This window comes from Hevea brasiliensis, chromosome 15, assembly GCF_030052815.1.
Source record: "Hevea brasiliensis isolate MT/VB/25A 57/8 chromosome 15, ASM3005281v1, whole genome shotgun sequence".
NCBI classification, from domain to species: Eukaryota; Viridiplantae; Streptophyta; class Magnoliopsida; order Malpighiales; family Euphorbiaceae; genus Hevea; species Hevea brasiliensis.
This window is the reverse complement of record NC_079507.1, coordinates 68,793,538-68,816,792: the sequence shown is the minus strand read 5'-3', so window position 1 is coordinate 68,816,792 and position 23,255 is coordinate 68,793,538. Positions and strand designations below refer to the sequence as shown.

The 23,255-nt window shown below is 32.6% G+C and overlaps 4 protein-coding genes across 5 annotated transcripts; 3 read left to right on the top strand and 1 right to left on the bottom strand.

The window, feature by feature from the left end:
- Positions 1-4,932: 4,932 nt before the first annotated feature.
- LOC131173796 (uncharacterized) lies at positions 4,933-11,367 on the top strand. The gene is made up of 6 exons (XM_058136181.1): positions 4,933-6,195; positions 7,502-7,581; positions 7,746-7,868; positions 8,524-9,348; positions 10,187-10,406; positions 10,520-11,367. The coding sequence occupies exons 1-6, from the start codon at positions 5,901-5,903 to the stop codon at positions 11,035-11,037; spliced, it is 2,061 nt and encodes a 686-aa protein (XP_057992164.1). The 5' UTR covers positions 4,933-5,900; the 3' UTR covers positions 11,038-11,367.
- Positions 11,368-11,516: 149 nt separating this feature from the next.
- On the bottom strand, positions 11,517-13,932 carry LOC131173797 (pectinesterase QRT1-like). Its single transcript, XM_058136182.1, has 5 exons — positions 13,358-13,932; positions 12,616-12,811; positions 12,322-12,525; positions 11,995-12,230; positions 11,517-11,905 (listed from the first exon to the last, which is right to left on the bottom strand). The coding sequence occupies exons 1-5, from the start codon at positions 13,654-13,656 to the stop codon at positions 11,758-11,760; spliced, it is 1,083 nt and encodes a 360-aa protein (XP_057992165.1). The 5' UTR covers positions 13,657-13,932; the 3' UTR covers positions 11,517-11,757.
- A 943-nt stretch (positions 13,933-14,875) lies between these two features.
- On the top strand, positions 14,876-18,993 carry LOC131168861 (30S ribosomal protein S10, chloroplastic). 2 transcript variants are annotated; one of them, XM_058136792.1, is made up of 5 exons: positions 14,936-14,954; positions 15,115-15,205; positions 15,508-15,567; positions 17,040-17,367; positions 18,703-18,993. In XM_058136792.1, the coding sequence occupies exon 4, from the start codon at positions 17,040-17,042 to the stop codon at positions 17,349-17,351; it is 312 nt and encodes a 103-aa protein (XP_057992775.1). In that variant the 5' UTR covers positions 14,936-14,954; positions 15,115-15,205; positions 15,508-15,567; the 3' UTR covers positions 17,352-17,367; positions 18,703-18,993. The 2 variants fall into 2 exon arrangements, with proteins under 2 accessions (XP_057992774.1, XP_057992775.1); XM_058136791.1 differs by having other exon boundaries at positions 14,876-15,205.
- Positions 18,994-20,915: 1,922 nt separating this feature from the next.
- Positions 20,916-22,622, top strand: LOC110650997 (serine acetyltransferase 1, chloroplastic-like). Its single transcript, XM_021806175.2, has one exon. The coding sequence runs from the start codon at positions 21,149-21,151 to the stop codon at positions 22,283-22,285; it is 1,137 nt and encodes a 378-aa protein (XP_021661867.2). The 5' UTR covers positions 20,916-21,148; the 3' UTR covers positions 22,286-22,622.
- Positions 22,623-23,255: the final 633 nt, after the last annotated feature.

The window sequence follows — 23,255 nt, the reverse complement described above, 5'->3', positions numbered from 1 at the left end:
TTCCGGCTCCCTGATCTAATTATTTGACTGACTTAACAGTTCTTTTTCATGATTTTCTCTTTTCCACTGTGTTCATAAGGGTCCTAAGGACCGCAGCGTCACTTTTTACAGTTCGAAATTTGAGTTTAAAACGACTTCGCAGTCGTTCCCGAGGAGGTCACTCATCGCTGTGACTCTCGACTCGTTTAACCTCTTATGTTCTATTTTTCTTATTTATAGTTAACTAATTAAACATTACTAATTATTTGTGTTTATGGCTTCTCAAGTTGTCTTAAGTGTGGCCCTAATCCCATTAATTGTCCGGACCGACACCGGTCACCGGAACAGTGAAATATATTAGGCTATACCAATAGGGGTGTTACAGATTTGATATATTCATTATTCGTAATAGCTTTAATTGTAGTTCATATGACAGTTGTGTGTATCATAAGAAGCTTTCAGATGATTCCTTTATTTATTTGCTGTTGTATGTGGATGACATGCTTATTGCTGCTAAAAGCATATCACAAATTAATATTTTGAAAAAGCAGCTGAGTGATGAGTTTGAGATGAAGGATTTGGGTGCTGTAAAGAAGATATTGGGAATGAAAATTACCAGGGATAGAAGTGTGGGAAAGCTTTTCTTGTCTCAATAGGCCTATGTTGAGAAAGTGCTTAAGTGTTTTAACATGAATAATGCTAAGCCTGTGACTGTTCCGTTTACTGCCCATTTCAAGTTTTCTGTAGACATGTCACCAAAAACAGATGAGGAGATGAACATATGTCCAGTGTTCCCTATTCGAGTACTATTGGTAGCATCATGTATGCTATGGTATGCACCCGGCCTGACATTTCACATGCAATTAGTGTTGTGAGTAAATACATGGCTTGTCCTGGGAAAGAGCATTGGCAGATAGTGAAATGGATTTTGAGGTATTGAAGGATACTACAGATGTTGGTTTGACATTTGACAGGGCCAAGAAGAGTGATTCAGTTGTTGGCTATGTGGATTCAGATTTTGCAGGGGACTTAGACAAGAGGAGGTCTTTGACAGGTTATTTATTTACTATTTCTGAAAGTGTTATCAGTTGGAAGGCAACATTGCAAGCTACAGTTGTTTTGTCTACCACAGAGGCTTAATATATGGCCTTAGCAAAGATAGTAAAGGAAGTTTTATGGTTACAAGGTTTGGTGGGTGATCTTGGATTGATACAGAACAAGGCAACAGTGTTTTGTGATAGCCAGAGTGCAATACATCTCACAAAGAATCAGATGTACCATGAGCAAACTAAGCACATTCATGTCAGATATCACTTCAGTCGGGACATTATATCTCAGGGGACTGTAATTGTGCAGAAAGTCTCTACACATGATAATCCAGCAGATATGATGATCAAGGGAGTCTTAGTCAGCAAGTTTAGGCATTGCCTAGACTTAGTTGGTGTTTGCAGTGCTCAGTAATGCCCTTGCAAGGGCATATGATTCATTCGGGATATTGTATCTCAGGGAACTGTAGTTGTGCAGAAAGTCTCTACACATGATAATCCAGTAGATATGATGATCAAGGGAGTCTTAGTCAGCAAGTTTAGGCATTGCCTAGAATTGGTTGGTGTTTGTAGTGCTCGGTAATGCCCTTGCAAGGGCATATGATAAGACAGAGTGTTTTTTGTGGTTATTTTGTTTATAATAGAGGCAATTTAAGCTAAGGGAAATAATTGTTATTTCTGTGGCTTGGAATTTGGATATGTTTTTTCATGGACAAAAATTGTTAGCTGACCCGAAAGTTTTTGCACTGCGACTCAATTGGGATAAAAAGTGAGATCTATGGTTGTAATGAAGGGCATGGGGCGATAGCCCTGAGCTCGAAGCCCATCATTGATCTCTTTGGGGGTGCGGGGCAATGCCCCCGCAGTATAGACCAGTATAAATATTGTAATATTCTACCATATGCGGTAAAGTTGTGAGATATTTGGAAAACATACTGGGGTTAGGGTTTGAGAGTTCTGATTGATTGTATTTTGCTCTTTTCATCATAGTGAAATTTTTTCTCTTGTCTTGCCCGTATATGTAGACCTTACGGTTGAACCACGTTAAATCCTGTTATTCTTATTCTCTTTTCAATACTGTGTAATTGTACAATTTGTGTGTGCGTCTTAAATTTGCGTGCTTGTTATAACAGATTTGATGGTCAAATTAATCAAAATAACTAAATTTCTATTAATTACTGTTTTATTAATAATATATTATTTATAATTATTATTTTTATAATTTTATTAATAATATTTAATTTGTAACTATTGTTTTATTAAAAATAAATCATATGAGTATTTTTATTAATAAAAATATTAAAATATATTTTATTATAATTAATTAATTAATAACATAAAAAATGTATATTATATATTTTAGGTTAATTTAATTATAAATATTTTTTATTTCAGTAAGCTTATTTTTTTCAATTTCGATTCAGTTTGGTTAGCATTTTTAGAATTGATTAAAAATTCAATTAGTTTAAAATTTAGTTTGGTTACCTCTCATTGGATATACTTCTTTATTACTATTCTTTCCACTCTTATACTCTTTAATTTGATTAAATTATCTTTTATCTCTCCTTATCAAGAGATAGGAGAGGTGTTAAAATGGGTTTTAAAAAATTATATAAATTGGGGGTGTGCGATTTCATTTAAATTTGGAGTCTGCCTAGAAACCAAAATTGAATCAAAATTTCGATACTTTTTTAGTTCAGTTCTTCACTATTTCAGTTTCAGTTCGGTACGATTTTTTATTCTATAGGTCCGGTTCGGTTCTCGGTTCTTGAAATAATTTTATGTAATTATGTTATTAAAAAATCATACTTGAATTAGCATCTAAGTTTTGAATTGGGTTATTAATATATCATACATCATATAATCTATCTTTTAACTATTTTTAAATTATATAATATTTAATAAGGTGCATATATAACTTATGATTAAGTATATCATATAATATACATTTAACTATTTATTATGTAATATTTAACTATAAGATACAAATATAATTATGAACTAACATATATATATTACATTTATAATTAAGAATTATAAGGTAATTTAATTTATTTATAACTAAAATTATTAAGAAAATATAAAGAAATAAAATATAATATTAGGTTGTATTCAGTTCATAATTCTGTATATATATAATGCATCTAAAAAAATAATAAAATATATATATATAAATTCGATTTTCAGTTTTTATTCATTTTCGATACAGTTTCGATTTAGTTTTTAATAAAAAACTAAAAAAGACCAAAGTATTAAAATAAATTCGATTCGGTATGATTTCTGTTAGTTCAGTATGATTTTTTGATTCGATTCGAGACCCTCGAGAACCGTGCAAAGGGGTAGAGCTAGAAAATTTAGTCCATGAGGTCAACAAATTATTTTATTCAATTTAAATTAAAAAAATATTATATAGAATAATAAATTATTTAATAATAAAAAAACAATGCATGTACATTTTTTTATATATAAAAATCCAAATAAAAATAATTTCATAAAATACTAAATTTTTTGCAATAATCTTAAATTTAAAAGTGTTGTCGGTGAATTTTTTTTTTTTTTTGAAAATATTACATGATGGCTTCTTTATCAAAATTATCAAGAACATTTTTCTCAAGTAATCAAAACATCATTAAATAAAAAAAGCCAATTGATAAAAAATAAAAAAAAATTAAAAAAAAAAGAAAAATATAGAAAAAAATATGTGAATTTTATAAATATGAGAATGAGAGACAAAAATAGTATTAGAGTAAACAATTAGATCTTTCTCGAAATATAATGTTAAGAAGATTTTTATTTTTTATTTAATTAATATAAAATTTCATACAAATATGTAAAATTTTTTTAACTTATTTTTTCATTGGATTATACTTCGCTTTTTACATTATCAAAAAGTAAAAAATTATATTAATTATTATTTATTATTAACTTTTGAATGGAGTCACAAGTAAGTGGGGTCAATTGATCCACTAACTCCAATGCAAATCTGCCCTTAATCGTGTTTAGGATAGAAAAGCGGAAAGTTGAAAAAAAAAAAAAATACTACTTGATATTCTCCCAATACTAAATAAAATCATTTTTAAAAATAATAAGATAAAAATAACGAAGAAAATATATAATAATTTTTTTTAATTTAAAAAAATTAAGATTTGACAATTTTAAATTCACTAAATTATCAATTTATAAGAAAATAATATAAATTATTATACTTGTGAAATCAACTTAGCCAATTGGTATATTAATTATATTAATTAATTAGACTGTATTTAATATACACTTGATTTTATATAAGAATAAACTTAATAATTATGATTTTTCTAATAAATGTAACATTTCATTTGTTAAAATTCTTTAAATATATTTATTTCAATTTGAGAAAATTAAAAAGTATTAATTATTTTTCTTTTTAATTTTACTCTTATTTTCTAAAATTTATTTTAATGCTTTTCTTTTTTTTTAATTTAGTGAAATAAAAAATAATTTAATTAAATTAAAAAATATTTTTTTATAATTTAAATATTTTATTATTTTTTATTACTATATAAAGACCTTACATAATAAATAAAAGTTGATGGGGGAAATACGATATTTGATTTTGTTTCTATAATACTAATTTTGGGGAAGCATAGCAAGCAAGAAGAACAAGTGCTGTCTAAGTATGATGGCCCATGGACTTAAAACCCCATCCAAAAACTGGACCGAGTACAAAATTTTGTTTTGATAGAAGGAAAAGGCTATCCATGCAATCGTCATTCGTTTTACCAAACTGTCTGCCTTTTTTCCTACTTCCGTTTGTCTACCCTTGGTCCCTCATCTCTCGTCTCCTCCCTCTCTCCTCTCCCTCTCCCTCTCCCCCACCCCCACCCCCCGGCAACCATCATCACCTGCATGCCTAACCTCTTCGGCTCCCAAAATACTCCTGAAAATGGCCTATTTCTCCATTCTTTCTTCTCCTCTCACCTCATCAACTTCCGTTCACTCTCTCTTCTTTTCCTTTCGCTTTCAATGCCCACCGAAAATGCTGCAGAACCTCTTTTTTTCACCAATTTGTTGAAACCTTCATAACCACCTTCACAGGGCCGTGTTCCTTCTCAACAAAGACCTCTCTGAATTCCGTTTTGGTGCTCACTATTTTCTTTACTTGCATAAACTGAGATGCCCATTGTGTTTTTTTGGATGATTCTGCTAGTTGATTTGGTCAAAGCCATATCTTGGTGCTGCTTGGTGCACTCCAACTTGGATATCAGTTTTCCTGACTTGGTTACTAATCTGCTTTCAGATCTTCAAAGCTTAGATTGCGCTCTTTTCTGGTCAGTTTTATCCAGCACCTACTTATTTGGTAGAGTTATTTGAGTTTGAGCTCAAACTACAGTGTGGGTTCTAGGGTTTTTCATTTTTCATAACTGCTAGCCAATCTCTGTTTTGATTAGACTTTTAACTCTTTAGACCCTTTTGAGTTATTGCTAGGGAAGTGATTTTGAAGACAACCCAGTTAGTTGATCGGCTTCGACAATCTGTCTCACTTGTTAGTTATATGGAGTATTTCTTGATACCTGGTTAGGGTTTCTAGTTTGTCGTTTAAGCTGGACTATTATAGTGGCATCCGATCAAATTTGTGACCATCCACTTTTTGTTGTTTTAGCTGTTTCGCTTTTTGGCTGACAATTCATGGGTGTGCTAGGGTTAACCGCTTTAGGACAATAATTTATTGCAAAATTGTAGCTTAGTTTGAAAATTGCGCAATTGTAACTGTTTAGGCATCCATTGAGTGGGGTTTTAACCTCTTACCATTACCATTGGGCATCTTTGGTTATGTAATTAGGATTACCAGTGGGTTTCTGGTGTTCTATAAGCTCCTTTGTGGTCCTTTCTGTCAAGATGACTGTAAGCAGTCACTGTTTCGTCGAATGGAAAGAGCATTTTGTTTCGCAGGAGCGGGGGAACCGTGTGGTTCACTATTTCCTGAAGGATTCTGCTGGGGAATCTATTCTTGCTGTTGTGGGCACTGAGAGGAGTGTTAGGCACATGTTCTATGTTGTTGCTGAGGAGTTTATGCAGACTTATGGTGGAGAAAATTCTATTCATGCTGGTTTCAAATGGAGGTCAAGGAGGGAGGTTGTGGATTGGCTTACGTCTATGTTATCAAAGCAGCATCTACAGAGTGATCGGTCCAGTATGTATTTCTCCTTTTTGATTCTTTAGATTCCTAAGTGGTCATACTTTATCATGGAAATTTAATGTGATACATAGGATTGCTGGTTTATGATATGTCACAAGCCCAACAATTTGTTGACAAGTACTCTGTGAATTGATATCTGATGGAAAGTTTAACTCATTTAATGTTCTTTGGCATTAATTAAGCTCAAAACCATAAATCTGCATCTCAGCCGGTCCCTTTTATTCAGGATTTAATCACTTAATACACGGTTTAATGGTATGCGATATGCTTTTACACGTCACACTAGGTAGTTAAAAGCATAAGACACTCAAAGTATGTATCACCTCATTGCTTAAAGCTCAAAAAAAGCGCTCACTTCATTGAAGGGAGTGCAAAATTATTAAAAAAATTAATTAATAATATAATATGCAAAGAAAATACAATCCTCCATATAAAATTTAAACTCTTAAGAAGTCATCAAACATCCAAAAGTTTTTAGCATTTAAATTCATAGTCATAACCTAAGGATATTTACTAGATTTCCCACCAAATTTCTTAACACTTTCATACTCGTCTCCAAAATAAGATCTATTTCCACCAAAATCTTCATCTAAATCAGTCTTAACATTTCCCAACGTTGACGTTGAAGTTGAGGCTCTTTGCGTCTTTTTTTTTTTTGCACATTTTTTCACTTTAAGCTCAAAAAACCTGGGCTTCATTAAATGCGCTTTGCTTAGCATACGTACAAGCGCTTTCCTATTTGTTGCTGAGCTTTTGCACTTTTGACTACATTCACACATGCTGGTGTTTAAGCTTGTTCCTCCATTAAACAGAATCTTATGTTCCTTATAGGGTTTCTTACAAAGTTATTAACTTCATTTCTTTCTTTCTTTCTTTTTTCTAAAAATAGATTAATTTGTTTATTAAAGAGAACATTTATTTTCAAATTTTGCCATTTTGAACTCTCTTGTCCATCATTGAGTTTGAAGTTCAACATTTGTTAGTTTGTTTACTGCATATGGCTATGTCTCATTCAATCTTCCACCTTCTGACACGTGCAATTCTCCAAACAAAAGTTTTTAACAAGAATACCACCAAGGTCTTTCCAATGCAATCTTCAGACAAATGCAACTTAACGCAGGCATTATGCATATCCATATTGTGTTTCTTGTGAAGTTATTTTATTGTTAGTTTCTGTCTGTTATTTTCTCTTAATAACTACGTTTTGATTATTAATTATGTACACCTACTCACAAAGCAGACCAATAGTTTTTGTATCTAATTTTCTCAGCAACCTAATTGGAATATCTTTTTGATGCAGAATCACCAAAACATGATTTAGTGCAAACTCTGGAATCTCCTCAATATCCTGTGAATGCATTTGGTGCTCAACAGACACAGGTACCTGATGTGGGATGTTGTGCTCTGGTCTTATTCTTATTCTTCTTCTTCTTCTTCTTCTTCTTCTTCTTCTCCTCTCTCTCTCTCTCTCTCTCTCTCTCTCTCTCAATGTCTTGTACTCTTAAAATTAATGGTCTAATGTACAACTGACACGTGCATTGCAGGGCCGGCTTTCTAGGAACTTGAATGGACATAATTCGGATATTGTGTGGTCAGGCGATGCATGGACATGTGGAAAACAGCTCAAACACTACCCAGCTTTCTGTAGAAATGGGATTAGAATAGTGGTAAGCAACTATTGTTGTGAAATCAAAAAAAGGAAACCAGGAGGTTAGGAATTAACTTTGAGTGTGTGAGATGAAATGCATTTGTGTCCTTGATCAAACTTCCTAACCTTTGTATAGAATTCTAATATTTAATTTTTCATCAGTTGATTAGTGGAATGATGGAAGCATAAATGATCTTAAATTAAATGATTAATGACTGTTATTTCTTTACAAACTAGCCAGAAGATAGGGCCTAGGCGAGCAAAACATAAACATTTTTCTTATTAAATGTTTGAAAACAGGAAGATGAACTTCCTTTTAGGTTATAATTATGGCCTGGTTTTATCAAGATGTTCTTGATTCACTTGAATAAGTGCTTAGGAAAACTTGATTGATTTGAAGTCAGGAGATGTATCATACAATATCAGGTTGCATTGTGCAATTTGACTTCTATATTATTGGCATGAAGTAAACCGTATTCAAGTTAACACAATGCTGAGGCATGATAGGATTAATTCATAGATTTTGAATTTGTGTTTTCTCCTCCAGCTTGAGGCATGATAGTTTATATCTCATTTGTCATCTAGGAATGATGACATGTACTTGTCACCCTGTTATTATTTCAATTTCAATGGCCTTATGATCATATAATGTTTTCTTCTTATTTGCATTACAGATCCAGTCCTTTGTTTTTGTCATGGCAAAAGGTAAGAATCATTACGTTGCTTATTTGGAAGACATGTATGAAGACAAGAGGGGACAGAAGAAAGTCAAAGTGAGGTGGTTTCATCATAACCAGGAAGTCAAGGGTGTAGTTCCTCTAAGAAATGCTCATCCAAAAGAAGTTTTTATTACACCTTATTCGCAGGTCATTAGTGCAGAATGTGTTGATGGCCCTGCTACAGTATTAACTCGTGAGCATTATGAGGAATACTTGGCTGCTTTTCCTAATGCTTTATCAGGCAGAATACATTTGTGCTTTAGGCAGTTCAGAAGCAATAAAGTAAAGCCCTTTGATTTGAGTAAATTGCGTGGGTACTTTGATCAACAAATTATCTCTTGTCTGAATTCCAAACCATTTCCTGGGCCTGACTCTATAGGCTTAGGCTATGGCCTAACGGGTGAACAAGATGAAGAATTGAGTCCAGGTGAGAATGTGAAGTTGGGAGCCAAGAGGACCAGAAGTGGTAGAGGGAGTGAAACATTTGCGACAGATCATTCAGGAGTTGGAATTTCTGGAAGCCAGATGATGACTTCTGAGCCTTCGTATTTCAACTTAAGATATGGTATGTCAGGCAAGAGATTGCCTCCCCTCAAGCATGCTGAGTCTCAGCATCAATACAGCCCACTATTTAAGGTTGATGAAAAGGTTGAACTGTTGTGCCAAGATAGTGGTATTCGAGGCTGCTGGTTTAGGTGTACTGTCTTGCAGGTCTCCCGAAAACAGATAAAAGTTCAGTATGATGATCTGCGAGATGAAGATGAGTATGGCAATCTTGAGGTATGCTTAGAAATTATGTAGCACTTCCATAATTTTTTCCCACCCAGCTTGTTCTGCGTAGAAGACTGGTAATGACGGAATTGCTTTGGAAGTTTTCATCATGAAACATAAATGCTTTTCCTACTTGCTTAAACATTTTCCAAAAGTGGAAATTGGGGTCAATGCAGAATTTTTAAACTACATGTTTAGAAATCTGGGTATGTTAGCAACTGCATAACCATGTATCAACTTGGAAAAATCTCAACAAAAAAAATGCTGCGTAAAAAAACTATTAGAGATTTTTGCTAAATAGACCCCACCAAAAATATTTAAAAAACAAATCCAAGAAATTGAAACATTTTAGTATTTTGACCTAAAATATGTAAAAATGATTCAAAATTGGCCATTTTGTAGCCTTATAACTAATCTACAATTTTTTATTTCTAAACCTTTAAATGGTATTTAATTTTAGTGGCCTTCTATTGTTACAAAAATGTTTTATGATATTAATTATTCAGTTATTCATAGCTCATTTGTTCCAAATTTTGATTGTGATTAAAAAGCTTAAAGTATGTGTTTATATTTTTTACTGGTGATTTATAAGCAACTATTTTTTTCATAATTATAGATTATTATTGTTGTAGATAATTTATTGAACAAGTGAGCCAACTGAAATCTTCTTGCTCTTCCTACATAAAAGTTTCATTCATCATCAATGAATTGGAATCTGGTGGACTTGGGTCTAACTTGCCCAAGTACCTGTAACATTATATACATGTTATCGACTATTTTTCTTTTGGGGTTGGAAGTTGAAACTCTTCTCAGGGAAAGGAGGTTTGACTTGTCATCTAATTTGTAGGAATGGATCCTGGCTTTCAAATTGGCTGTGCTTGATAAACTTGGTATGAGGTGCTCAGGCCGTCCAACAATTCGACCAGCTCCTCCTTTAAATGAACAAACAGATCTAGCTTTTGAGGTTGGCTCTGCCGTTGATGCATGGTGGAGTGATGGATGGTGGGAAGGGGTTGTAACTGGAATCAGCAGTAGCAATGATGATATTCTGCAAGTTTACTTTCCTGGTATACTTATTTTAATAAAGACTGTTGTGCGATAATTTTGTTTCCTTCTTTATACTCTTCTTTTTGTGCTCTCTTTCTCCCCTAATCTGCACCATAAATTGCTGTGGCATTAGGTGAGAGTTTCTTCTTGAGCATACACAAAAAGAATCTAAGGACTTCCAGAGATTGGGTGGATAATCAATGGATTGATATTCAGGCAAAACCTGATATACTTTCGGCAATATCAGTAACAATTAGCCCAGATGCCAAAATGTCCACGTCTTCAACAATTACCAAGGACATGAAGCCCAGTGGTTTTGATTTTTCCTATACTGAAGTTCATACTAGTGCTGAGCTTAATAACGTTGAAGACAAAGAGTCAGACATAGCTACATTGGTCAGGACTGGCAGCATCCTGGAGGATATGGACTGTGATGATGATAGGAAGCCTCCATCATCTGATGACAAAGCTGATGAGGATGGTGGTAATGACATTAATGTTAGTCATGATGAAGTAGATGGAGTACAAGGCAATGATGAAGATGAGGTTGATGGTGATGTTAAAGAGAGTGATGAAAAAATAGATATAGTGGTGTTTGAGTCATCTGAGAAGAATTGTAAGGCTGTGGAATTCATGGAAGTGACGGCATAAGATGCTTGTAGCCGGCTTGTATTGCATTATATCATGATTGCCATGGTCCTACTAATATTTGTAGGTTTCGGTTGGTGCTTGAGATGGCTTTGTAAATATTAACATGACAATTGACGATCTCCATCAGTTTGTCGATCATAATCATAGATGTACAGGAATCATATTAGATTTTTAAGGTTCTGTTGTAACTGGTTTTATGAGAGTTGGGATTGGCATTTGAATTCCTTTGGTTAGAAGCCTAATTGAGTCAGATTTCCCAAAGTGGTCCCTCACTTAATGTGCTTCTTGCTTGTAATTTGTACCATGATAATATTAAAATTACTTATATAATCTGTACTCTGAATTGCTTGTCCCCAACAGTTATTAAGTGGTTTGAATGCTAGGTCTGGGCTTTAAATTTGTTATTCTTAACATTTTAAATAGAAATGATTTTGCATTCTGCATTAGCATTCTCTTGTGATCATGCTGTTTTTTTTGGATAAATCTCCAATGAATTGACACCTTTTATTGGAAGGCACTGATCGGTTCTGAACCGAAGCAGAAAGAGGAAACGACAAATTGAAAAATCAGTGACTTGATGGTGCTGGGCATGGTTTAGCCCTGGAACATAGTGAATCCCCTCTAAAGCCATTAGCTACTTGCCTTAAGGCTCTATTTTAAAAATGGAATTAGAAAAGAATAACAAATTAGCATGCTTAACAAAGAAGGGGAGCAACAGAACTAGAGTCTAAGCCATTGGCCTCCATTTATGAATTGCATGCCTAGGAAAGGCTTTACTTCCTCGTAACTGAAAGTCTTCAACCATGGCACTCGGCCTCTAGTTTCTGCTCCTCTTCCACTGCACTCATATTCTCCGAAAACCACGGTCCTGCAAATTTGAAAATTTTGTAACTTGTGTTAAAAAGTTTTCATTAACTCTGAATTTAGATCGTGTTTTGAGGATTAAAGGAGTTGTACTTTTGCCTGTACGGGCTGTTCCAGTCGCTCCATCCTGAAGGAATTATAATGTTATCAAAGTAACAGTAAGAGTATATTGCCCTGGAATAGTTTCCCCAAGCTCTTCCCAGAAGGACTTTTCCAGTCCCATTGATCACACAGCCTACGAAAGAGAAACCTGTATCGTCATAAGGCGAATCCCTGTGGTGGGCTGCAATTGCTCCTGTTTTTTTGGCTGTTGATTGAAGGATACAATCCTGTTTCGAACACCAACCTCAGTATTTACGATCTTAAAAATTTGTCTGAAATCCAAGGAAAAAAAAAAAATAAAAGATTTAGCTGTACAACCTGAAAGAGCGATCTTCCTCTACCAAATATGAAGTCTACACTTCCTTGAATGTGACATTGGTAAAAGTAGTGCGATCCAGTCTCATCTAAGAGTGTATCCTGTGTCCCCAAGATCCTGACCTTGTAGAAAAAGGCCTTGTCACCAGAAACCCTCAAAGCTACAGCTTGCATTCCATATCCTCCAGGCACAGCTACCACTGTATTCTGCCATTACCACCCATCATCGACACAGTACTTAAAAATAAAATTGCTGGAGGTTGCAAACCAACACCAAACAACTATGATCTTAATTACCTCAAAAGTGATTCCGGTAGCGCAGAAGTAATCGGATTCTATCGTGACCGATGCTGATCTATAGGTTCCCAGTTCAACACCATTGCTGTCCGTATCAGAAGCTTTACTGTTCCAAGTAATTATAGTATCATTTATTTGGCCTTCCTTGCCAAGGAATGAGATATATGGCTTGGTACTTGGTACATGTACCTTCTCTCTGCATTAAGCTTCAATGGATTAATGAAATGCACATGAACTGGTGACTCAGAACTTGGTAAATGCAATGTCTGAAGATTTTCCGTAGTCATTGAAAAGTAAAATAGACAAAAATCTAGGAAATTGATACCAATTTTCAGTTTGATTTGGAAGGGAAAGCAAAAAAAGTCAATAGCCATGACAAGCTCAGGTAACTACCCCAAATTAACCACGTAGCTAAAATTATGTGCCCACTTAGTTACCAAAAAATAGCACAACTGTAAAAGAGTGCACAGTTTGAAAATCTAATTTGCCGGTTCTACTGGCTAGAGGGAGTTGCTTAAAGAAAATTATTCTAATTTTGAATAACAAATATTATTATTATTATTATTTTATCCACGAAGATCCTTTTTCGGAGTGAACATAAGTTACATGAACTATTTACGCAAACACTATGTGGAACTCAACGCTTTTCAATTGTCAGATGTGTGATTTTAACTTGGAGATTTATTACTGTATTTAGATACTAAATAAAAACAGATTTCAATTTTGACATGTTTATACAAACCTGTAAATCCCTGGAAGAATGTAAATTTTCACTCTGCCTGTGTTATGTTCTGGTACCATATCTATTGCACCTTGAACTGTTAACGAATCACCTCCACCATTCTCGTCAACTACAATAACTAGGCTTTGATTATAATTATCTCTAGAACTCAACCTCGTTCTACCGTCCTCATCCACTTTCATGTCATCCCAAGTAATAAAACCCTTCGCATACACTTCACTTTGCGATAAACCCACTAGAAAACAACCCAGAAAAGACATGAACACCACAACAAAAGAGCCAAGAACACACCTTTCCATAGTCTTTCCTCTTCTATCTACGATAACCAGTATCTGGGTATCCCTTTATTTTGGTATCAAAGCAGTTGTACGCAAACCATAAAATAGAAAGAGAGTTAGATAAGCACAGAAACTAGGGACACGCATGGTATTGTAAATCTATAAGTGTTGTTATTTTGAGAGTTGCAAGTTCTTGAAGTTGAAAGGGTGTGAAAAGAGGAGAGAATAATAAATAAGGTAGCGCAGGTGTAGTGTGTCTCCGTTGTAGTCCTTAAGGAACTGAAATAATGATAGTAGCAAGCAGCAGCAAAGAGCATGGTGAAGAATAAAAATTAAATGGAAGTAGAGAAGGAACAAGAACAAAGATTGGGATCGAGTGCTTTTGCATTTAAAGAAATGGGAAAGGAAAGGGAAGGTCAGTCATGAAAGTTATGCAAAGTTCAGAAGTAAAGATTGGGTTTTTAATGGAGTTATTTTTGTGACTTTTTCTTCTTAAAATATTGAAAAGTTGTTTGTTGATGGGCAGTTAATAGAAGTGAGAAGAAAAATATCGGTTATAGTTTTTCTTTAGCTGAAACTGAAAGGGTGGAATGGCTCTTGAATTTTCGATCTCCTGTCACGAGGGCTGAGAGAGAGCTATGGAACATTTAACGCGACCTTAATCATCATCAATCATCGGTAACAGCTGCTTTAGAAGCCGACGAAAACCATCTCTTTTGTGATGATCAATTATTTCCACTTTTCTGCTAGCGGATTTTTTTTTTCTGTTAAATCATATAATTTGATATTTACCGGAAAATATTTGAATAGATACATAGAGTTGAAATTTCATTAATAATTAATTTTTTTATTTAATGAAGACATAATCAACAGAGTAATAATTAATAAACTATATAATAAGAAGTAATTTTCTTTTTTTCAAGGAGAATGATCTTAAAATAAATAAATGAAAGCTTCTCTAAATTTGCATGATAGAAAAAAATTAATTATATTAAATTTAATAATAAATATCGAGTTGAAAATATGAATATATATAAATCTCATCTATAATATCACTTTTAATAAAAAAAATCAATAAGTAATGTATATTAATATATATATATATATATATTATAAGTCGTGCAACTGATCGAACCTCTCAAGACGCATACCATGAGGCCTAACACATGTAAACCAAAGCCCACACCAGAGATGGGCCTAGCGACCTAATTTTTTATTTTTTTTTCCCAAATAATTGGATAATTTCACTAAGGGCTAAGGGGTTTCACTGTGAAGGAGAAGGAGAAGAGAAAGATTGAGAATGGCATTATCTTCATCAAGTACGACGCTAATCCCTTCTCTTGCTACTTCTTCTTCATTCTCTTCTAAACCAACAGCACCAACCAAGCTCTTTGCTTCTTCTTCTTCTTCTTTGTCTGTATTCTCCAATTCTGTTAATGTTGCCTTTAGCTCCCTAAAGCTATCACTCTCAACAACCAGGGTTTTTGCTGCTCCTGAGACTTTGGATTCTGAAGACACTCTAGACCCACCTCCTGAAACCCTTGATGAACCTGATTCTGATACTTTTCAGGTTTGTTTCCTTTTATCCCGTTAATGTTTGCTTGCCCAGAAAATGGGGAAATGTGAGATAGTAAAGCTAAATCTTTTTCTTTCTGGTTCAATTATGATGAGTTTTAAGTATTTGGCTTTTTGGCTTTTTAATTACTAGCTTATGCATATTCCTATTGCTTTATATTTTCTGGCGCTCCTCGTTATCTTTCTCTCGTTATAAAGGAAAAAAAAAAGTTCTGATTTTTTTTATCACCATTATTTCCCTTCAATCAAATATTCTTGCTCAAATTGCGTATCTCTTCTTAATCTTGTGTGCTGCAGATTGGAGATTCTGAGATACCAACTTCTCCATCACTCAGCATTGGAGCAGATGCGGATAAGGTATCTTTCTCTTAACATATTGTAAGGAAATTTAAAAAAAAAAATTAAAAAAAATTCATGAAATGATGTTGTTACTTGGGACTGCTGAGGAAAAATACTATCATGCTAATGGACCTAGTATAAACGCCATTCATTCTCTATGCAACATTGCAGTGTAGTTGAAGGAACCAAGGTAGCAAACACCAATCATATGCACTTTAGTCACAATGAATTAGGGGCTCCTTTTGTGCGTTGGAAAATTTCCACCTTACATATACATTTTGTGCTAAAGAATATTAGACTCTTTGGATTGCCCATAAGACCATAAATTTCTGTTAAGGTGAAGTTGATTACCCAGGAAGTTTTTTGTCTATGCAGTAGGCTTATTGTATTGAATAATGAATTGCCTGAAGCTGTATAGACTGAAGTTCATTTTGTAAATCTAATTCTGGTTGGATCTGGTCACCTAAAAATGCTAAGATGAGATTTGTTGTAAAAGTAAACTTGCCTCTGAAATTCACTGCCTGTAACTCTAATTCGTGATGTAAATACACTTCTTTTTTGTGCTTTCCAATTTATTATTAGGTAATGCCTTCGCTCATATAGTGTTGCTTTGATAGACGAACTTATTACTGATAAGAGGCTATTTTTTCAGTACCTTTGGGGCATTGAATCCTATTAAGGCATGTAGAGTTCAATAAGATTTACTCTTGTGCTAGATTGTCATAGGATGTTGTAAGCATTTTTGTCAAAAACCTATGTACTTATTGCGATGATGTAGCATTAGACCAGTCCATATTTCTCATAATCATGTGCTTGAATGTTTTGATATTGAGCCTTTTGATTTATATGCGAGTTGTGAAACAATTTGTTGTGGATATGCAGTGGTTTTGCATATAAGATGGTAGGTTTACAAAAACTTTCCATTTTTTTTCTTCTTAAGTGTGATTGTCAAGTCTACAATTGATCATTATCATCTGATAGTGTTTAACCTTATTGCCTTTGAGTACTCCCTCAGCTATCCTTTTTTTCTGGAAAGGACTTTGTCAAGTAATCATAGGATCCTGTAGTCGGTTTAGGCAAAAATATTTATACTTTCTACTTTTATGTTGAAATAATATAGGAAAATTGATTGTGTTGTAGGGATCAAACACCTTTTCCCATGGCAATAGTATTGGCTTGTAGAAATTAAAGCTTTTTAATTGCCGAATGCTGAGAAAAGACTAGACTAGCATTTATAATATATGTGATTTCTTCATTAGCTAGATTCCATTATGTTGTTTATGCAATATAGTTTCTGTTGGCCAAATTAGCAACCCAGATGATCTTAAATCAGCTTTGGATTACAACACTACTACCATGATATTTAAAAACACTGGTCTTGTTCTCAATAATCATAATATCTTTTTTCATCTTGAACTGTCTCTTTGTTTTCTTGATCCATATGTTTAAGAAGAATTTTTATTTTCTCTTGATGTTGTTTCTGTTCTTAGATGGCTCCAAAGCAGAAAATTAGAATTAAGCTAAGGTCTTACTGGGTGCCCCTGATTGAGGACTCCTGCAAGCAGATAATGGATGCTGCTAGGACTACCAATGCAAAGACCATGGGTCCTGTACCATTACCAACAAAGAAGCGAATCTACTGTGTTTTAAAATCCCCCCATGTGCACAAGGATGCTAGATTTCATTTTGAGATCAGAACCCACCAACGCCTAATTGATATTCTCTACCCAACTGCTCAGACAATTGATTCATTGATGCAACTCGACCTTCCTGCTGGGGTTGATGTGGAGGTTAAGCTCTGAAGAAGCAAAGACTAAGGTAATTTCTTGAAGTTTTTAAGTTGCTCTATGTATGCTTTTTTTGTCCCTTTGAAATTTGGCCATATTACTTAGAAATTCATGACTCTTGTTGCAATTTTAGTCAAACTGGTTAGGCCATGAACTTTGGTTAGTTATACATTTGTGGCCAAAGATGACCCATGGTGGAACATTGCTATCATTTCCAACAAGTTGGAACTTAGATACATGCAGAACCAGAGATGTTACTACATTTTTTACTTCAATCTATAAATATTACAATTGATCTCCAATATATATCAGTTATTGAAGCTTCAGCTTATTACTTTTATCTCAGTATGAATTGTATCAAGTTGTGCTTTTCAGTAAAACACGCAATCAATAGTATGAGTATGTAGTATGGACATCAAACAATGCATGGGAATAAAAAAAAAAAAAAAAAAAGTACAAATACAACTTTACTGTGAGATGTGGATGCAACTTTGGCCATAACTGTGTGTACCTAACAAAACTTCATGGCGTTTTTTGTTAAAATTAAAAATTTTGGCTAAAATGTGAATAGGATCAGAAGTCATTGGATCTTAGATAGTATGGCCTTGAAATTTCTTTGATGAAGAATACAATGCTATGACATAAGCATTATTTTATTATTTAACAACTCCATAGCAAGCTCCTGAGGTTTGTTTCTGGGTGTTCTATGTAACTGCATATTTATTTGCAAGAATGATATTCATTTTTGTTTTGGAAGGAAGAATGACTACTAGCAGTAACTATGATGATTTTATTGTATTCAAGGAAATATATGTTCATAGTTTTATGCTAGGCTGTCAAATTTTATTTTTACTTTGCTAAGCAACACATTATGTTAAAACTTAAAACTATGTAGCTCGTTCCATCTTGAGTTCAATTTTTCCACAATGAAACTCGAACCTCACAATTGGCATCTTCTTGTCTTTTGTGCTTTTATATATTTTGGAGATTTGAGTACTTAAAACTGTAGCATGTTAAAAATCTCTCCTTCAAATAATGTCTATTCCAACCTTCTTGTGCTGTTTATCTATTTTGTTATTTGATTTCATTTTTAATGCACATCACGTCCAATCTCCTGGATATACTTTTCATCTCCACCCCTTCCCATAGATTTACGGATTGCCTCTGCCTTCTTCTGAGATTAACTATTCTAAGAGATAGCATTGGAGAACTTTTGACGTCATGTTCTCATTATTATGATTTTCAGTTGTGATTGCCTTCTAGGGTTGTTCTGGTCTATTTTACGCAGCATAGTATTCTTCGTTGTGATTCCTTCTCTTTGCTTTAATTTTTCATAAGGCTTATGAAATGAACATTGTAATGGTAGGTGTCCTGTAAGAAAAGCAAGTGTGAGGAAAACTCATGTTCAATTCAAGCTTGGGGAAGGTTTGCTTGGACAAGTAAAAATTGTTGTACCTGTCCTGCAAAATTTTTTGGTTGGAGAATTGTAAGCAATGTTCTATGTGAAATTTCACTAATGCTGATCGGACGTTAGAAGTGAAAAATAGGAATGTAGAGCTTCTTTTTGGACGTTTGTTATGTTCGATTAGTAGCTACATGGATGTAAACTCTTGGGAAATGAAATTCATAAATTAAGTCTTTCTGTTAAAGTTTATAATATTTGTTTTCCATTTTTTTTTTTTTTGGTTTATTTTGTTCTTGACTGAAGCTGAGATTTTCAAATCATGCAATGCTGTCTAAGGAAGGAGAATTTCCACACACTATTTTGGAACTTTGTCAGCTACATTTCAATTTTCAACAGTCAACAGTGAAATTAACTCATTCTTCTGAAAAAGTTTTGGGTTGAGAATGGGTAAAAGAGGTTAGGGCCCACTGGTTCTTAAGAAGAGTCCAGTCCAGTGTGATTACTAATTTTGCATGCAATGTTGATGGTTAAGCATGTAATTTGGAGAGTGGCATGTGAAGTGGGGAAGGCCAAGGCATCTTTTGTGTTCCCACTCTGATTTCTATTTATCCTTTTTCCTCTTTCTTTGAGATGAAGAATTTTAAAATATTAATTAGTTTTATATTTAGAAAAACAATTAATTTTTTAATTTTTAATTTTTTAATTTATTATTTTTTGAAAAAGAAGTCATATAAACCATTCTAAGCTATTGATGATCTCCACGGCAAGTGTATAACTTTAATCATATTGTGTGATGATTATGCCATGAACTATCATTCTTTAAGAGGAATATTTTTACTTGAAAAATAAATATTTTTACGAATTATAATTAATAAATATTAAAATTTTAATTTTAATTTTATATTTTTTTAAATTAAATTATTAATCTTTTCAATATTAGTTGAACAAAATATGTGCTTTGCATTTAAATTATTTTTCTGAATAAAAATATTATTTTTGATGTTATTTAAAAAAATAATTTAAAAATTTTATTTTATTATCTTAATATTTTTATGATTAAAATTTATAAATTTAATTTTAAATTTTTTTTTAATATTTTTTTAATAATATATTTTAAAAAATAATTTTTCTTAATCGTAATTTTAATACTAATATGAAATTCGCTTTATGCTTCAACTGGTATTAATATAAATCAATTAGATTTTATAAAATTAATAAATAATATTTGAGGAAGAGTTATAAAAAAACACAATATCCACGTTAAATATATTTGCATCAGTGGATGTGCGTTGGACGGTTACCTTCCCTAACTATGGACCGGCAATGATTCTCAACGCCATGTTCAGATATAGGGAAAATCAGAGAGGAGAAAAAATTTGAGAGAAAAATAAAAGTTTTTTGTCTATTTTTATTTTTTATTCAAAATAAAGAGAAAATAATAAAAAAAATATAAAAAATTATAAATATATTTTTATATTTTATTTTTTAATTTAAAGATAAAATTATAATTTTACTATTTATAAAATAACTTTTCCTCCTATATTTTCTTTTCCCGGAAAAATATATTTTTCACTCATCATTATTAATCTTTTTATTTTTCTCTTCATATTAATTTTTTAAAAAATTGTGTAGTACATATTTTATAAAAAAAATTAAATCTTAAATTTAAGAAAAATAAGATTTAAACTTTATGCGTTAAGGTTTACATTTATTGAACATACTCTATAATTTGTTATTAAAATTTTTTATATTATAAAAAGAGTTCAATTTATTATTAAAATTATTTTAATAGATTCTACTCAATTTACAATTTATCTTTTTTTAATCACGTCTAATTTATTTTTTATATTATAAAAAGAGTTTATATATTTTTTAAATAATAATTTATTTTTTTATAAAAAAAAATAAAGAATAGAATCTTGAAGCTAACCTCACACTTACAGGTAAATAATATGTTATTAGCCATTAAATAAATAAAACTAGGCCAAAAAGGTTTATATTTTAATAAGAGAAAATAACTATATAATTATTCCTTGTATTTTGACTTTAGCCCATGCATTGCACATTACTATTAATGAACTTTTCTCTCTAAAAAAATAATAATAATAAAAAGCTTCTATAGAGCTTAAATTGTGTAAAATAATATTAATTATAAAGATTTTAAGAAAAAAAAAAAAAAAAAAAAGAAAGAGATGAGATAGTTAATGGCAAAAAATAATCCCTCAAGCCGAGAGGAGAAGAGAAGAGAGAGAAAAGGTCGACAATTCAGATCCGTTTCACAAGGCTGCTTCGGAGAATATATATATAAAATATAAATTTTATGTGGTGAGTTCATAACAATTTCGATTGCCTGATTAAACCATTTTGTTGTTCTATCATTATCCGCTATAAAATTCTCCCAAGAACCATGAAAGCTCCGGTCGTAGCCCCTTTTCTATGTAAGGCCCTTTACCCTCGCCGCAACCCTTTCTTCTTTACACTTGCTTCGTCATCAATTTACTCCCTTTCCAAGCATCTCCATTATAATCCCTTGGCTACTTGTGTTGACACTCCTAGAGCGGAACCCTCTCAAATTTGTCGCGATCAAAGTGATGATCATGTTTACAAGTATGTGACATATTGTCGACCCAGTTTCTCCGATCATGTTTCTGGCTTACCCTTTAGCAAGAATCATATGAAAACCATACACACGGATTCAGTTGTGGAAGATCTGCATCACGAAAACGAGAATAAAGAAGATCCATGGCTCAAAATGCAGGAGGACTCCAGGTTAGATGCTGATCGAGAACCAGTTCTGTCCAGCTACTACTATACCTCCATTCTGTCTCAGAAGACACTAGAAAGGGCGTTGGCGAATCATCTCGCTATTAAGTTAAGCAATTCCAGCCTTCCTAGTAGTACTCTGTTTGATATTTTTATAGGGGCTCTTGAAGAGAATCAAGACATCATTGGGGCAGTGAAGGAAGATTTGAGAGCTGTGAAGGAAAGAGACCCCGCCTGCATAAGCTACGTGCACGGTTTCTTGAATTTCAAAGGGTTTCTGGCATGCCAAGCCCATAGAATAGCACATAAATTATGGGCACAAGGTAGAAATGTTTTAGCTTTATTGATTCAAAACAGAGTATCTGATGCGTTTGCGGTTGATATTCACCCAGGAGCAAGGATCGGACAGGGGATATTACTTGATCATGCCACAGGACTAGTTGTTGGAGAGACTGCTGTGATTGGGAACAATGTGTCAATCTTGCATAATGTGACCTTAGGTGGTACTGGGAAGGCTTGTGGAGACAGGCATCCAAAGATTGGTGATGGGGTTTTGATTGGGGCTGGTACTTGTATTTTGGGTAACATTAGGATTGGTGAAGGGGCCAAGATTGGGGCTTGTTCAGTGGTGTTGAAGGACGTGCCACCCAGGACTACTGCTGTTGGCAACCCAGCTAAATTGGTTGGAGGAACGCAGAACCCGATAAAGCTTGACAAGATTCCTAGTTTTACCATGGATCACACTTCACACATAGCAGAGTGGTCTGATTATGTCGTATAGGGGGCTTTTTCTTAGGTAGAAATTAGAAAATTTGATTAGCATTTTTGGGATTGGAAAATATTCCTGCTATTGTGATTGGGAACGTTTGCTCACTAGCAAACAGAGCAGGCTTTGTTCTAATTCTACCTAGTGATTAATAATCTTACCTAAGTGATATCTTACATGTGGCCTTGAGCAAATATTACCAAACCAAATATGCTGTAAGTATGAACCAAATCAAATTATGTTGTTAATTTTCTTCCCATTCTGTTGGATTTGGTTTACTCTTTGCCATTTTATATGGTCATGAAGTATTGTATAATATACCCGGTAATATAAAATGCTTTATTATTTCAAACTCCATAGTGATTAGCCATTTTCTCTCTCTTTTTTTTTTTTTAACAAAAAATATTTCCCTAAATCAGAATGAATGATATTTATAAATACATTTAACTAAAACATTATTAACGCATATAAGTTTATTAGATAATATTAGTTAATCTAATAATTGTAAGTTATTTTATTAGCTATTAAAATATTTAAAACAGAAATATTTGATAAGTTAAATGTAAAAATAATTATATTAATTTTTTTTTAAACATAGTAAAAGCTAAATTCAGTATATTTAATTTTTTGAAATATTTTTAAAAAAATAATAATATTATAAATATATATTTATTAATTATTATTATATTAATTATTATAAAAAAAAAATAAAAATATAAATAAAAAAAAAAAAAATAAATAAAATAAAATTTCTAATTTAAAATTAATTTATTTTTAATTTGAATTAATAAATTTTAATTTTTTTTTTTTTAATTTATAATAATGTAATGATGTTTGTGAAAAAAAAAAAAAAAAAAAGTATACATACTTCGATTATTTAAATAAAATATTCCATCAATGAATTACGTTAAAAAAAATTGATATTTTGATTTCATACATAAAAGGATCGTGACTATAATTATATTTAATAAAAACAATTTGCTTG

Bases quoted from the DNA above. Each gene is read 5' to 3' on its own strand.
- LOC110650997 (XM_021806175.2), top strand. From the start codon at position 21,149: ATGAAAGCTCCGGTCGTAGCCCCTTTTCTATGTAAGGCCCTTTACCCT.
- LOC131173797 (XM_058136182.1), bottom strand. From the start codon at position 13,656: ATGGAAAGGTGTGTTCTTGGCTCTTTTGTTGTGGTGTTCATGTCTTTT. The intron at 12,526-12,615 runs GTAATTAAGATC...TGGTAATGGCAG, and splicing joins CTACCGGAATCACTTTTGAG to AATACAGTGGTAGCTGTGCC. The intron at 11,906-11,994 runs GTACAACTCCTT...TCAAATTTGCAG, and splicing joins AACAGCCCGTACAGGCAAAA to GACCGTGGTTTTCGGAGAAT.
- LOC131168861 (XM_058136791.1), top strand. From the start codon at position 14,936: ATGGCATTATCTTCATCAAGTACGACGCTAATCCCTTCTCTTGCTACT. The intron at 15,206-15,507 runs GTTTGTTTCCTT...TGTGTGCTGCAG, and splicing joins CTGATTCTGATACTTTTCAG to ATTGGAGATTCTGAGATACC. The intron at 15,568-17,039 runs GTATCTTTCTCT...TTCTGTTCTTAG, and splicing joins TTGGAGCAGATGCGGATAAG to ATGGCTCCAAAGCAGAAAAT.
- LOC131173796 (XM_058136181.1), top strand. From the start codon at position 5,901: ATGACTGTAAGCAGTCACTGTTTCGTCGAATGGAAAGAGCATTTTGTT. The intron at 7,869-8,523 runs GTAAGCAACTAT...TTTGCATTACAG, and splicing joins GAAATGGGATTAGAATAGTG to ATCCAGTCCTTTGTTTTTGT. The intron at 10,407-10,519 runs GTATACTTATTT...CTGTGGCATTAG, and splicing joins TCTGCAAGTTTACTTTCCTG to GTGAGAGTTTCTTCTTGAGC.